This window comes from Venturia canescens, chromosome 5 (assembly GCF_019457755.1).
Source record: "Venturia canescens isolate UGA chromosome 5, ASM1945775v1, whole genome shotgun sequence".
NCBI lineage: Eukaryota > Metazoa > Arthropoda > Insecta > Hymenoptera > Ichneumonidae > Venturia > Venturia canescens.
The window spans coordinates 19,366,409-19,379,448 of record NC_057425.1 but is presented as its reverse complement, the minus strand read 5'-3'; the positions used below and the strand labels follow the sequence as shown (position 1 = coordinate 19,379,448).

At 34.5% G+C, this 13,040-nt stretch overlaps 1 protein-coding gene and 1 long non-coding RNA gene across 5 annotated transcripts; both read right to left on the bottom strand.

Annotated features, from left to right (window-relative positions):
- Window positions 1-4,516: 4,516 nt before the first annotated feature.
- Window positions 4,517-7,305, bottom strand: LOC122410762 (speckle targeted PIP5K1A-regulated poly(A) polymerase-like). 2 transcript variants are annotated; one of them, XR_006261013.1, is made up of 3 exons: window positions 6,879-7,305; window positions 6,441-6,762; window positions 4,517-4,952 (listed from the first exon to the last, which is right to left on the bottom strand). XR_006261013.1 is itself a non-coding variant. In XM_043419169.1 (2 exons), exons 1-2 carry the CDS (start codon window positions 6,770-6,772, stop codon window positions 4,727-4,729), a joined length of 558 nt encoding a protein of 185 aa, XP_043275104.1. In that variant the 5' UTR covers window positions 6,773-7,305; the 3' UTR covers window positions 4,517-4,726. The 2 variants fall into 2 exon arrangements, 1 of the variants encoding a protein (XP_043275104.1); XM_043419169.1 differs by having other exon boundaries at window positions 6,441-7,305.
- A 2,316-nt stretch (window positions 7,306-9,621) lies between these two features.
- LOC122411107 (uncharacterized) lies at window positions 9,622-12,824 on the bottom strand. 3 transcript variants are annotated; one of them, XR_006261083.1, is made up of 6 exons: window positions 12,471-12,824; window positions 12,119-12,397; window positions 11,654-12,004; window positions 11,152-11,517; window positions 10,725-11,069; window positions 9,622-10,479 (listed from the first exon to the last, which is right to left on the bottom strand). It is a non-coding gene; the product is annotated as an uncharacterized lncRNA (long non-coding RNA). The 3 variants fall into 3 exon arrangements; XR_006261084.1 differs by having other exon boundaries at window positions 12,119-12,382; XR_006261082.1 differs by having other exon boundaries at window positions 9,623-10,479; window positions 12,119-12,824.
- Between the last annotated feature and the right edge of the window lie 216 nt (window positions 12,825-13,040).

Sequence of the window (13,040 nt, the reverse complement as noted above, 5' to 3'; positions counted from 1 at the left end):
CAGAATCTTTGCCCACCAAAGATGTAGGCTCATTAAGAGTTAATTTACCTAGCGGTATACTTTCGCACAGTTTATTCGCACAAATATTTTTTAATGGCACTTCCTTGCCATTGTGTTCTCCAGATTTCGGAACTAATATTTTTTGTTCGCCTTCGGTGTCTAATGATAACGATGTTATCAAATGTATTAGATCTTCTTCTTGATCGATATTATTTATGGAAATGCTACTATTTTCAATTAATTGTAGCTCCTCTATGCGCTGATTGTGACCTACGGGATTGTTCTCAATAGTCAAATATGGAAAATGCTCTATAATTTTAGTATCCCGAATTTTCAACAAATGTTCGCGAAATTTTGTACAATCGTATCTAACATTTTCTGGGTTCATTCCGTAGAATATCGATGTAGCGAATGCCATTGCAAATAATCCACAATCACGACCATTCGGTTGAAGGTCAACTTTCGGAAAGATAATGGAGCTGGATTCATCCAAATCGTAATAAGGGAACAATCTTTGTAAATAAATTTTATGATATCGATTCAACGTTTTCGATCCCATAGAATCAAAAATAAATATTTTTACCGTATCGAAATAGCTGCAAACCCAATGTCCTCCTATATGAGTTTCTCCATTTTTAATATTTAGTTCCTCACAGCTGAATAAAATTTGAATATGTCTTTTATTCGGTGCGACAGGCTGTATCTGATCCGGAAAATAAAGTTTCCATGGTGGTCGCTGTTCAAATTCTGAATTTGATGCTATTTTCAATAACTGACCATACTCTTCAATATGATCGTCATTGAGCAATGAACCATCGGCAATTAAACGAGTTTGACGAATATCAAAGGATTCTCGATTGTCATTTGGAGGTGTTATAACCTCATCGCTAATAACAACTACTTCATCGTTATTATTAACGACATGCTGAGATATGATAGCTTGTTGAATAGACAGTCTTCGACCTGCTCGATATTTTTTTTGTCTTACAGCAGCATCTTTTCGTCTTTTCAACGCCTTCAAGGTCTGTTGATCGTCATCGATATTTAAATCACTGTTATTGAGCTTCTGTTGATTAGTCGCTTTTTTGATTTTCAATCGAAAATTTTGCGCATATTGACGATTTTTCCGTTTTCCCTGTACAATTTTCAGAGATGGAATAACAGTTGTGTTAGTAATATCGACCGGAAAATGTAGTATTTCTTGAGACAGAAAAATTTTCAACAAATGCGCACGCATACCAGGCTGGTAGTATCTAACATTTTCCGGCTTTAATTCGTAAAGCAGCGATACTGCGAACGCTATAGCATAAAGTGCACAATCATTATTATTCGGTTGAATGTCGACAATGGGAAACAGAACCGATTCCGGATTATTAAAATCATAAAACGGGAATAAGCGATTCAGGTAAGTCTTATGATCTCTGTGAAGAGTATGAGCTCCACTAGAATTGTAAATGAAAATGTTTTTCGTATCATAATAACTACATACCCAATGACCGCATTGAGGTTCTTTACCATCAACCGTAATAAGCTCGCTGCAACTATACAATATCTGTATATGCTTTTTTTTTGGATCAACAGGAAGTATTTGCTCCGGAAGATAGAGACGAAATTGCGGTTGCATTTCGAAAATAGATTGAGATGACTTTTTCAATATTCTTGCAAATTCATCAATATGATCATCATCTAACCATTCGCCTTCGTTTATGCAACGTTTTAGATGATCGGAATATTTACACAATGTTTCATTCATCTTGAACGAAAAATGCAATCAAAGTGTAACTTGATTGATCGACAAAAGACGTCAGGCGCCGTGTAGCGCAATCAGCACGGTTAGTGCTCAATAAATAAACGACTCGCGCTGTAAGCGCGACTATCGCGCAATAGCGCGTAATAGTTTAATAAAAAAAATAATAAAAATAAAAATGGGAAAATAGGAAAAAGGAAAGAAGGAATAAATATTTGCGTAACGTCACGCAAATTGGAAATCTGTAAAAAAAAACATTAAAAATGAACAATTTTAGAAAGAACCACTTGTTCAATTCAAATGAGGATGGCAAATTACAAACTTTGGTATTTTTTCAAATTGTGAAGGTTTTTATAGATAGAAATATTCTACTACCCAATCTTAAAATGAATTTATTATATTCATTGATTCTAAAAATATTTGAAATTATTAAACTGCTAATCGAAATAATGTCATGTTTTTCGATGTTCCTGTTACTGTTGAAGGGCTACTCAACATTTTTCGGTACTACTTAAATTTCAACGAAATGTTTACTATAAATTTTGTAAGATTATATCGAGAACGAGAATTTCCAGGGTATGGGGCAATTCCAAGTTGAAGCAAAACTTCAGGAAAATTTCAACTTGCACAGAGTAGAAAAGTGAAATTTCGTGCAAGTGTGATGAAAAAGATTGTTCATGTTGTCGGTACTGCTTCATACTCTAGTCAGTTTCAATGCACCTGACTTTATTTTGTTCCTGTAAAGATTTACGAATTTGCCGGCAGATAACTACCTCTGAATTTCATTACTATAATTTTGCATGTGAAAAGGAGGATGAAAGGAAAGAAAACTATGCAATGAATTCCTGGAGGATTCACTCAAGGGCAAAAATAAAATGTGGGGTATCAAATCGGCTAAAAAATGTGGATTTTACTTTAGAAAGTATTGACGAAAATTGATGGTCACAGAAGTTTGGAATTAGATTATTAATGTAATTGTAATTAATTAAAATTAATGTTCCAAATCGGTTGTTGTAATTGTGTTTTTAGTTCATGCAATATTGCATTTAGTAAAATTATCATTTGCTTGTCACGTGTGAAGCAGCTATTTATCTTTGAAAATTCATAAAAATTATCTCTCTTCAAATATCATTTAAAATAACTGCAATAATTGCGACTTTTTAATACTTTTTAATATACTTCTCGAACGATATTACGATTCATTTTTCGATCTGTAACAAAAAGACATTAAATATTGATACGTGATGACAATTTTTTTTTTTTCGAAACATTTTTTATTCTTCATTATTGAAGTCGCGTAAACGCAGCTTCGGATTACTCTTATCTCTTTTGTGCAATGTACATTTTAACAGGTTTCGTACTCGTACGAACGAAGATTTTTTCGCTCCTCAATTTCTCTTTTATAACACTTCGCCGGATAAGTTTTAAGGAGAGAAATGAAATTGAGATAAATAAATTTACGTAAAGGCAAAACTTATATATAGTTCAGTATTTTTTGCATCGTCCTCTGGTTCAAATGTATAAAAATGAAACAAACAAACAAAACGAATAAATAAACCTTCGAGTGCATATGGATGATGCAACAAGTGTGCACTCAAAGGAGTAAATGCAACGATTGAATGGAGAATAATAACTTGATACGGTGCAAGTTGTAAGCATCATTTTTCAAGTACCGTTCTGAATCCACCGTCATTTGGGTAATAAATAATTGAAGAAAAATCAATCTTGCAATTGGAACCCAGCTTCCCCACGAGACAATAATGAAGCTCAATAATCGAAAACTGTTGCTCTCCGATCATATTCTCCAACGTGCAATACAACCTCGATTTAAAATAAACATTCTGATTACTAATGAATTGAATATTTAAATTGAATAGAATATACAATCAGATTCATAGAGAAATCATGGCATTAAATTGAAAAACAGAAAATGTTAATTATATTCGTAATAGTCAACAAAGTATGGAGAATTTCGTATTTACACATACGTATATTACCGCCAACTTCAGTTTTTCAGTTTATTTTGTTTCCAGTGGGTTACAGATGTAACAAAAGGTAAAAATTCGAGTATATTCAAACTGTTACCCTCTCGCAACGATATTGCTTTCGTAGAGAAATGATATTCGATATATCCTGATAGTAGTGTCTGAAGAGTGTCGGTGTTCGTGTTCGTATCGATTATTACAGGCAATTTCGTTACGTTCAATTCAACTGTCAATTGAGATTATCAACTTAAATCAATATTTTCAATCAATATATTATAGATCAATGTTAAATCCCAACTGAAATTCTATAGTACATGTGAAGAAATATTTTTCAATATCATTCATTTTCATTATTACACAACTGTAATAGTTATTATGAAGTTCTCATTTTTGAGCGCTTGTAACACTCGTAAAAATTGGTTATGTTTGTAACATTTTTTCTCCCATAAATAAAAATTGGTTATGTTTGTAACATTTTTTCTCCCATAGTAAAAGAGCTCTCGATTAAGTAGATGGCAGAGAAAAAAGGGTAGGATTTGTTTCAACGTTATCGATATTCAATGAAAAATGCATGTGAATTTAATATGACTTGACCATTCGTCTGGGTCTAAATCATCATCACCCATACTCGTCGTAACTTACGTTCAAATGAACGGACTAACTTGGAAGATGCTCGAATTCATAAAGAAAGGGTAGGATACGTTTTTGTTGGAAATTAATAAAACAGTACGAGAAGTTTTTCAATATCATTTATTTTTATTATTACACTACTCTTCTAGTTATTATTAAATTCTCATTTTTTAGCGCTTGTAACACTCGTAGAAATTGGTTATTCTTGCCACATTTTTTCTCCCACAGTAAAAGAGCTGTGAATTAAGTAAGTGGCAGAGAAAAAAGGGAAGGATTCGTTTCAACGTCATCATCGATACTTGATCATTCATCTGGGTTCAAATCATCACCCATACTCGTCGTGCCTTACGTTGAAATGAATGGACTAACTTGGAGGACGCTCAAATTCATTAGAAAAGGGTAGAATACGTTTTAGTTGGAGATAAAACAGTACGAGGAAAGTAATAGAAATATTTGTGATCCAACGACCGAGTGCGGGATTCGTGATTCCAACGTGTTGAGCCCAATGTCGTATTGTGAATATGAGAGGTCGAACTCGATAATCGATCTCACCATAACAACACAATAATTCCGCCATGTGTACTGCCACCCTTAAAAGAAAAATTTGTGTTTAGTGAAATCCAGCAAGTGTGAATTTAGGTTTTTTATACTTTAATTATAGTAGATTATTCACTTGAACCTCTTGAAGGAGTCAAAAAAAAACCCCAGATATTGAATTGGCGAATTCCTGTCCCATTCCTTCTAAAATTTTTTTCATTGATAAAGTTCTTATTATTAAGTACTGATAATGCAACTTTGCCATCACATACAAACAATACAAAAATCAACTTTTTATGAATTAATGAAAAAACAGCGTTATTCGATAACGTTATCATATACCAGGAAAGTTGCTGAAAAGAGCTAGGTTCGTTAACGATTTCGCTAGTTTTACATTTGAAAAAAAAAACTGTAAAATTGAATATTGACTCACCCATTAGACGTTGAAAGATTTCACTCAAGTCTTGTGGGTGGTCTTTGATCGAATTTTATGATTGAAACATGAGCTTGTGTAATAATATTCACTTGACGTTTGAAATACCAGGAATAAAATATTATATCGATTCAGCGATAATCTCCAGAAATTTCTTTGACTGCAGTTTGTCATCATGCGATATCATAAATTTACTATGAAACACAGATTGACTCGATGATGTATTTTTCAAAGATAACCAAAACCAAATTACAATATTAACACACCAATTTGTACAGTATATACATAATGAGTGAAAATTTAATAATTGAATTTGTACGAGGATGGTTCGAGTTATTCTTGTCTCCATCTGTCAAGGATTTTCCAAAGGGCATGTAATTTTCTTATTATACGGTACAACATGATTGTTTGCTAGATCAGGAGAAAAAGTAGAAAGAAGAAAAAATAGAAGTTGAAAGAACTATCAAGTAGTATAAAAAATTTGGGATCACAAAAACGAGACCACTAGCACTGCAGATCAAAGTGAATAAGAACTTCCTTTCGTTAAACATTCTTTCGACATTTCAACGCTTTTTTTCCAAAGCATTTTTGTTGCCTGAAAATGAAGCTCTGAAGTCAAAATTACACATAATCCCTTGAAATTTAACAGGTACATTCCATTATTAACACTACGCAATGTTTACCTGATTGTGACACATCATTGCGGATTAAAAAATGACAGTCAATGTTTTTTTCTTTTACATTCGAAACTATAGATAATAAGATTTTCCAATTTTTATCTTTTATTCATTAATTCCCGTGTTCTTCATGGGAATTTTTAGAATTGTTTGATTGAAAATCAGAGATAGCTTCATCCATCAAAAGTATTATAACTTATAGACCATCTTGATAATTCCAAACAAATAAATACTCTTATGTATATACACGTCAGTAATAAATAAAATAAGAGATGCTTAAACATCATCCAAAAATGAATTGTAAAATCTAGAAAAAGAATCTTATCCCAGAAGTCTTCTTCCATAACATTTTGATAGACCAGAATGGATTGATTGAAAGATGCATGATCAGAAGAATATGGAAAAATACAGAAAGCATGATGATTCCTTACTTCATTTGCAATTCAATGCCATCACTGTCAAGAAGATCAGGATTGCCAGTCATGAAGGAAGTGAGAGTTTTGAGAGTAACTTCCAGGAGAGCTGTATCGTCGAGGCTTTTCTTCAAAAGTTGAATAGGAGTTTGATACGCTCCTTCTTTGCCTGCGTAGACTCGACGGGCAATATCTTTGTCAAGCTCAGTTTGAAGCCTTTCGAGCACTTGAATGAGGTCCTCGTAGTTATCATTTTCCAAAGCTGTTTTGATTTCCAAACATATTACAGTAACGTTTTCGACATCGGTCAGAGCCAGGTCTTTTATGATATTGGTCACATCTACGCCCATGATAGAAAAAAAATGACAGCATGAGATCTTTTTGTTTGAAAATTCCTGACTTTTTACGAAGTAATGGAAAATTCTTGTGTTTCAATAAGTGGAAGTTCAACAATACTTGTACTTCGAATTGTTTGATTGCATCCTCGATCACTTCCTCAGCTGACATCGCGAAATCCTCGATATTTTCGCGCACAACATCATCATAAGTCTCTTGCTTTATCACACGAACCATTGTTTGGTTATTTCAATTGGTTTTTCCACAAATACACTCAAGATATTGGACTGTCACCATATAAAGACAGAAAAGTGATCTGTCCTCTCATGTTGGCCTCGTCAAAGTCTGTCAGTGACTCTACCAATACACCGAGTCAATGCACATGGTCATAAACACCGAACGAGGTTATACGATGGTATGGTGGGGACGAACACGATCGGATTCGTTTTAGGCTCGCTACACATGATCGATAATATTGCACAATAAGTTTGTATGGTGTGAGTGCGCCATAAATTAAAGATCGCTCAAACTTCTGTTCAATGACTACGTTAACACGGCCCTCTTATTCCGGTTTAGTTATATCAATATAGATATGCAAAATGCATATCTGTCGATATATATATATAAATATACCCGTCTGTATATACAAAACCAGAATAAGAGGGCCGTGTAAACGTAGTCATCGATTGCGCAATACTACATCTACACGTTCAATAATATTGTGCAATATATTGCGCAATATTATTGACCGTGTGTAACAGGCCTTAGGCGTTTTAGGACAGTCACCGGCCGAATAGAAATGGAATTTTCGTTACGCGGACACCTTTCCATTAAGAATCTGTTCCCAATTCTTTTATTTCCATGTCAACTGTATATTTTTTTTGTTATTACCGAATTTTTGCGATCTCGGAATTGAATTTTTTCATTCTCAAATAACTTTCTGAAGAAAAATTCAGGAAACATGCATAGGAAAGAGCGCGCGCGCATCCTGCACGTGCATTGGATATAGATATGGTTGAACAGGCATAGTAAAAATCGATTTTTAAAGCCGGTGCTAATAATGCATATCAACAGTGAACACCCGAAGTAACTAAACCGGATCGAAAACGCCATGTGTAAGCGTAATATAATCTATATAAATCGATTCGGAAAATTAATAAAAATATATATATATATGACAAAAGTTCACGTCGAATTACAGCCGTGCTTCTTGATTTTCAAAAAAAAAATATGGAAACAACCAAGTTTGTAATTTGTATCCTTTTTTGAAAAAAAAAACGAATCTGTACATTTTGTTTCGTTTTCTTGTTGATTACTTACCGAAATAAGGATTACGATGAATGTAGTTACTCAGTAAAAAAGAAGCTGCTACCGTGTATCTTGATTAAACTAATAAATCGACACAGCTAGACTGAATTTTTTTAAAATACTGAACGCATAATTTGGAGTTGAACACGTTTATGAAAAAATTTTCACCACTGATACTCCGAAAAACGTGAATTCACAAATACGAATGAGAACAAAGATTGAAAACAAATGAACAAGTTCTTTCTCTCTCTCTCTCCTTCTGTCTATAAATGACCTCTAAAATTCACGACTTTTCATATCAGCGCTCTCTTTCTTTCGTATGCGTAAGTCCTTCTCCTTGTTTTTCAAATTTCTAATTGGCGCTCTCGCTCTCTCTCTCTCTCTCTCTTTCTTCGTTCGAATCTTACGTCGTCGTGTTACCGGTGTCGCGACCAATGGGAACCATTGTTGTTCTACTCTCTCTCTCTTCTCCCCTCCACATATAGTCAAACGCACGTGCAGTCGCGAGCACGTTGCAACGACCAATGAAAATCGATTGGTTAACAAAGAAAAACCGAAGCCTAGATTCCATTGTGTGAGTTCTTCAGTCACATTTGAACGTGAGCATAAGATGGACAGTGCCGAAATATTGCCAGTAAGTATTCCATTCATACTCACATATGTCCGAAATTATATATATGCTCCAAATAATCTCGGTCGTATCAATTGAATCGAGTAAATTGGAGGAAACAGCGAAAAAGTTTAATTCATAACCGGCTTTTTTTTTCAGGAGAAAATGAGTTCAAATGACGCCCCCCCCAAATCTGACGAGCCGGGCAGCAGCTCCAGCAGCTCAAAATCGGAGGATACAATGGCACTTATTTCCAGTAAGTACAAAACAAAAAACCGGCATATTCGCGTATATAAGAGTACGGCATATCATACTTCATATATGTATATATATAATTTTCCTTTGAATACTTGGCGTCGAGCCGCTACCGCGTCTCTTGATATCGACATGAAGTATGAAAAGATATATAATATATAAATCTTTTTATTTAATGTTTCGAGACATGATTATGATCATTTTTGTTTTTTTTTTTTTTTATTTTCAGAAGAAAAAGAAGACAATTTGAAATTGGACGAACAGTTGCGAAAACTTGCTTTGGAGGAATCATTATTATTATCCACCACTTCGACGCCGTCGACGTCATTGACCAGCACTTCGACTCCGTCGACGTCATTGATGTCCGAAAGTCAAGAAATAAGTGAGTAAAAAAAAATATATATATAGTTATAATCTACATAAAAAAATAAGAACAATAAATTAATTTTTACTTAGGAAAACATAGAGGAAATCGAGCGGGACGACGGGTTCAAGAAAGAAGGCGAGTCGACTTTTTGGCCCGAATGTTGTTGGAGATGGGTAATCAACAGTTTCGACGAAGTTTGCCGAGAAGATATTCGCGAGGTGGTCGTCAAGAAAATGGTGGCAATTAAAATAAATTTTGTTAACACTTCGAAAATTACAAATTTATTAATTTTGTTTACATTTAAAAAATTTCAAATTAATTGATTTTGTTAACACTTCGAAAATTTCAAATTTATTGAAATTTATTAATAAATAAATCTTTAATAACAACAATACATTCTTGTTTAAATGGTCAAATTATTTATTTTTTTATTAACATCGTCAAAAATATCTATTCGATACTATTCGAATACTATTCGAAAATCGTAAAATTTTGCACATTTAGATTTTTTTCGAACCGTTATAACTAATTACAAATCCAATTACATCCAAATATCTACTCTTTGAAAACGGAAAAACTGAAAATGTGCTCACTTTTAGTAGCACTTTATTTCAATATTGCATCCGACATGAGTATCGAGTTCTTGTAAGACTGTTTGAAAAGTAGAAAAAGGTTGATGATTTCGTTACGTACGGTTATATTTTGGTTGACGTACAACTCAAGTTCTAGTTTGAAAAACGGGTCCGAAAAAATAGTCGAAAAATAAGCCAGGATTTAATATGCGTGAAATATGCGATCGTTCGACTAGGTGTCCGAATCTTGCGTATGGGGAACAGCCTCGGAGGATGAAAAAAGTAGCGAGATTGTTTTTTCCTATGTTCAATAAACCTATCGTCGTTGTTTTTTCAAATCTCCGGCATATGGCTAATCCACGATCTGAGGTTCCCTGATCGACATTTTATGTATCTTTGATTTCTTCTATTTACCACATATTTCTTTCAAATTTTTAATGCTAAACCAGCGAAAATTCTCGAGTCTGATGAATCCTCTGGAGCAATTTGTAACGAAGCTTTTTACGAATCTTATAGCGGGACAAATCCAATAAAACATGTATGAGCAAGGTTAAAACATGTATGAGCAACTGGCAAGAAACGCTCGTCTGTCATTGACTGAATCGTTATCTGAAACAACAGTATTCATATAATAAAATATATGATGAATTTAATACTCCAAAAACGAATTGTGATTGAATTAATTAAATTTTTTGATGATTTATTACCAGAAATGTGATTGAAACTTGGTAAGAACATGAAAAATCAAGTAAACAAGAGTTTCAATGTAAGAAGTGTTCGCTTAGACATTTAAAATAATTTTAGTACATTTCAGTACCATTTTCGATGGTGAAAAACTATCCGGAAACTCTCACCTTGATCGCTGTCATGCCTTGTATAGGTTAGGTATATTCTATCGCTATCTATCGCTACCCGTTAAGATTTTTTTTTCTCTTCGAGCGAAAGTTCATGGAAGATGCCAAAAAAGCACTATTGTTGGATCATCTTTCGAATAACCATTCTTGTAGGTGGTGCTTTTTTCCAATTGGTCCCAATCATAATTCTCGTTGCCAACCACTATCGCCATCAATTCGTGACTGTGAAATAACTCAAGAACGCGGCCACCACATACTTTGTGGAAGCCCTCGTAAAATGCTTGGAAATGCGGCTCTACAGATTTATTAAGCATGTGATCGACATATAAATTAATAAATTCCATTCTGAAATGATTAAGTAAACAAGAGTTTCAATATAAGAAGCATTCGCTTAAACATTCAAAATAATTTTAGTACATTTCAGTACCATTTTTGATAGTGAAAAGCTATCCGGAAACTCTCAACTTGATCACTGTCATGCCTTGTATAGGTATTCTATCGCTACCCGTTAAGAATTTTTTTTCTCTTCGAGCGAAAGTTCATGGAAGATTTGCCAGAAAAGCACTATGTTGGATCGTCTTTCGAATAACCATTCTTGTAGGTGGTGATTTTTTCCAATTAGTTCCAATCATAATTCTCGTTGCCATCCACCATCGCCATCAATTCGTGACTGTGAAATAACTCAAGAACGTGGCCACCACATACTTTGTGGAAGCCCTCGTAAAATGCTTGAAAATGCGGCTCTACAGATTTATTAAGCATGTGATCGACATATAAATTAATAAATTCCATTCTGAAATGATTAAATAAACAAGAGTTTCAATATAAGAAGCGTTCGCTTAAACATTCAAAATAATTTTAGTACATTTCAGTACCATTTTTGATTCAGTACCATTTTTGATGGTGAAAAGCTATCCGGAAACTCTCACCTTGATCACTATCATGCCTTGTATAGGTATGTATAGGTATTCTATCGCTACCCGTTAAGAATTTTTTTTCTCTTCGAGCGAAAGTTCATGAAAGATTTGCCAGAAAAGCACTATTGTTGGATCATCTTTCGAATAACCATTCTTGTAGGTGGTGATTTTTTCCAATTCGTCCCAATCATAATTCTCGTTGCCAACCACTATCGCCATCAATTTGTGACTGTGAAATAACTCAAGAACGCGGCCACCACATACTTTGTGGAAGTCCTCGTAAAATGCTTGAAAATGCGGCTCTACAGATTTATTAAGCATGTGATCGACATATAAATTAATAATTTCCATTCTGAAACCATTCTGAAATGATTAAGTAAACAAGAGTTTCAATGTAAGAAGCGTTCGCTTAAACATTCAAAATAATTTGAGTACATTTCAGTATTTGATAATGAAAAGCTATCCGGAAACTCTCACCTTGATCACTGTCATGCTTTGTATAGGTATTCTATCGCTGCCCGTTAAGAATATTTTTTCTCTTTGAGCGAAAGTTCATGGAAGATTTGCCAGAAAAGCACTATTGTTGGATCATCTTTGAATAACCATTCTTGTAGGTGGTGATTCTTTCCAATTCGTTCCAATCATAATTCTCATTGCCAACCACCACCACCATCAATTCGTGACTGTGAAATAACTCGAGAATGCAGCCACCACATATTTTGTGGAAGCCCTCGTGAAATGCTAGAAAATGCGACTCTACAGATTTATTAAGCATGTGATCGACATACAAATTAATAAATTCCATTCTGAAATCAGTGAATTATTTTACTTGTTGCTTTGTGTGACTGGAATTTTACTGCCACCCGGAACCAATTCATGAACAACATGTTCACCAAAAACTTCTCTCGAAATCTCAAAATTCGTCAATTTGTCGTTTAGCTTCGCGCAAAAATACCGAAAGAGAAAAATGATTTTTCACATCACGACGCACCATAACCTCAAAAATGTGAAGATCGTTGATGTTAATTTTGAACGATTGATGAGAATCACGGAGCACAAGCACACTCGCAATTATGGCTTCACAACCATCGTTCTTGATTGAACGTAATACGATGAATGACTTTTTTTTTTTAATTACAAACACTGTGACACTATCCACGTGCTCTCGCTCGATCTCGCTCGATGACGCGCAAGCGAGAGTATGCGTAGACTAGGCGCTGATTTCGCCCGCTGTGCGCACGTCAAAGGTATCGCTGTCTCTGTCGCTCGTGCACAAATGGTGACCAGCTATCGTCGTTCTCGCTCTCTCGCTCGGCAACGCGCAAGCGAGAGTAGCCGCGTGACGTCATGCGCGAATCGTTCTGTTTCACTCGGCACTGCGCAGAAGAGGGGATAGCCG

Excerpts from the sequence above, each read along its gene's own strand:
- LOC122410762 (XM_043419169.1), bottom strand. The coding sequence starts at position 6,772 with ATGGGCGTAGATGTGACCAATATCATAAAAGACCTGGCTCTGACCGAT. Across the intron at positions 4,953-6,440 it reads GGCATTGAATTGCAAATGAA|GGTGGCAGTACACATGGCGG; the intron begins GTAAGGAATCAT and ends TTTTCTTTTAAG.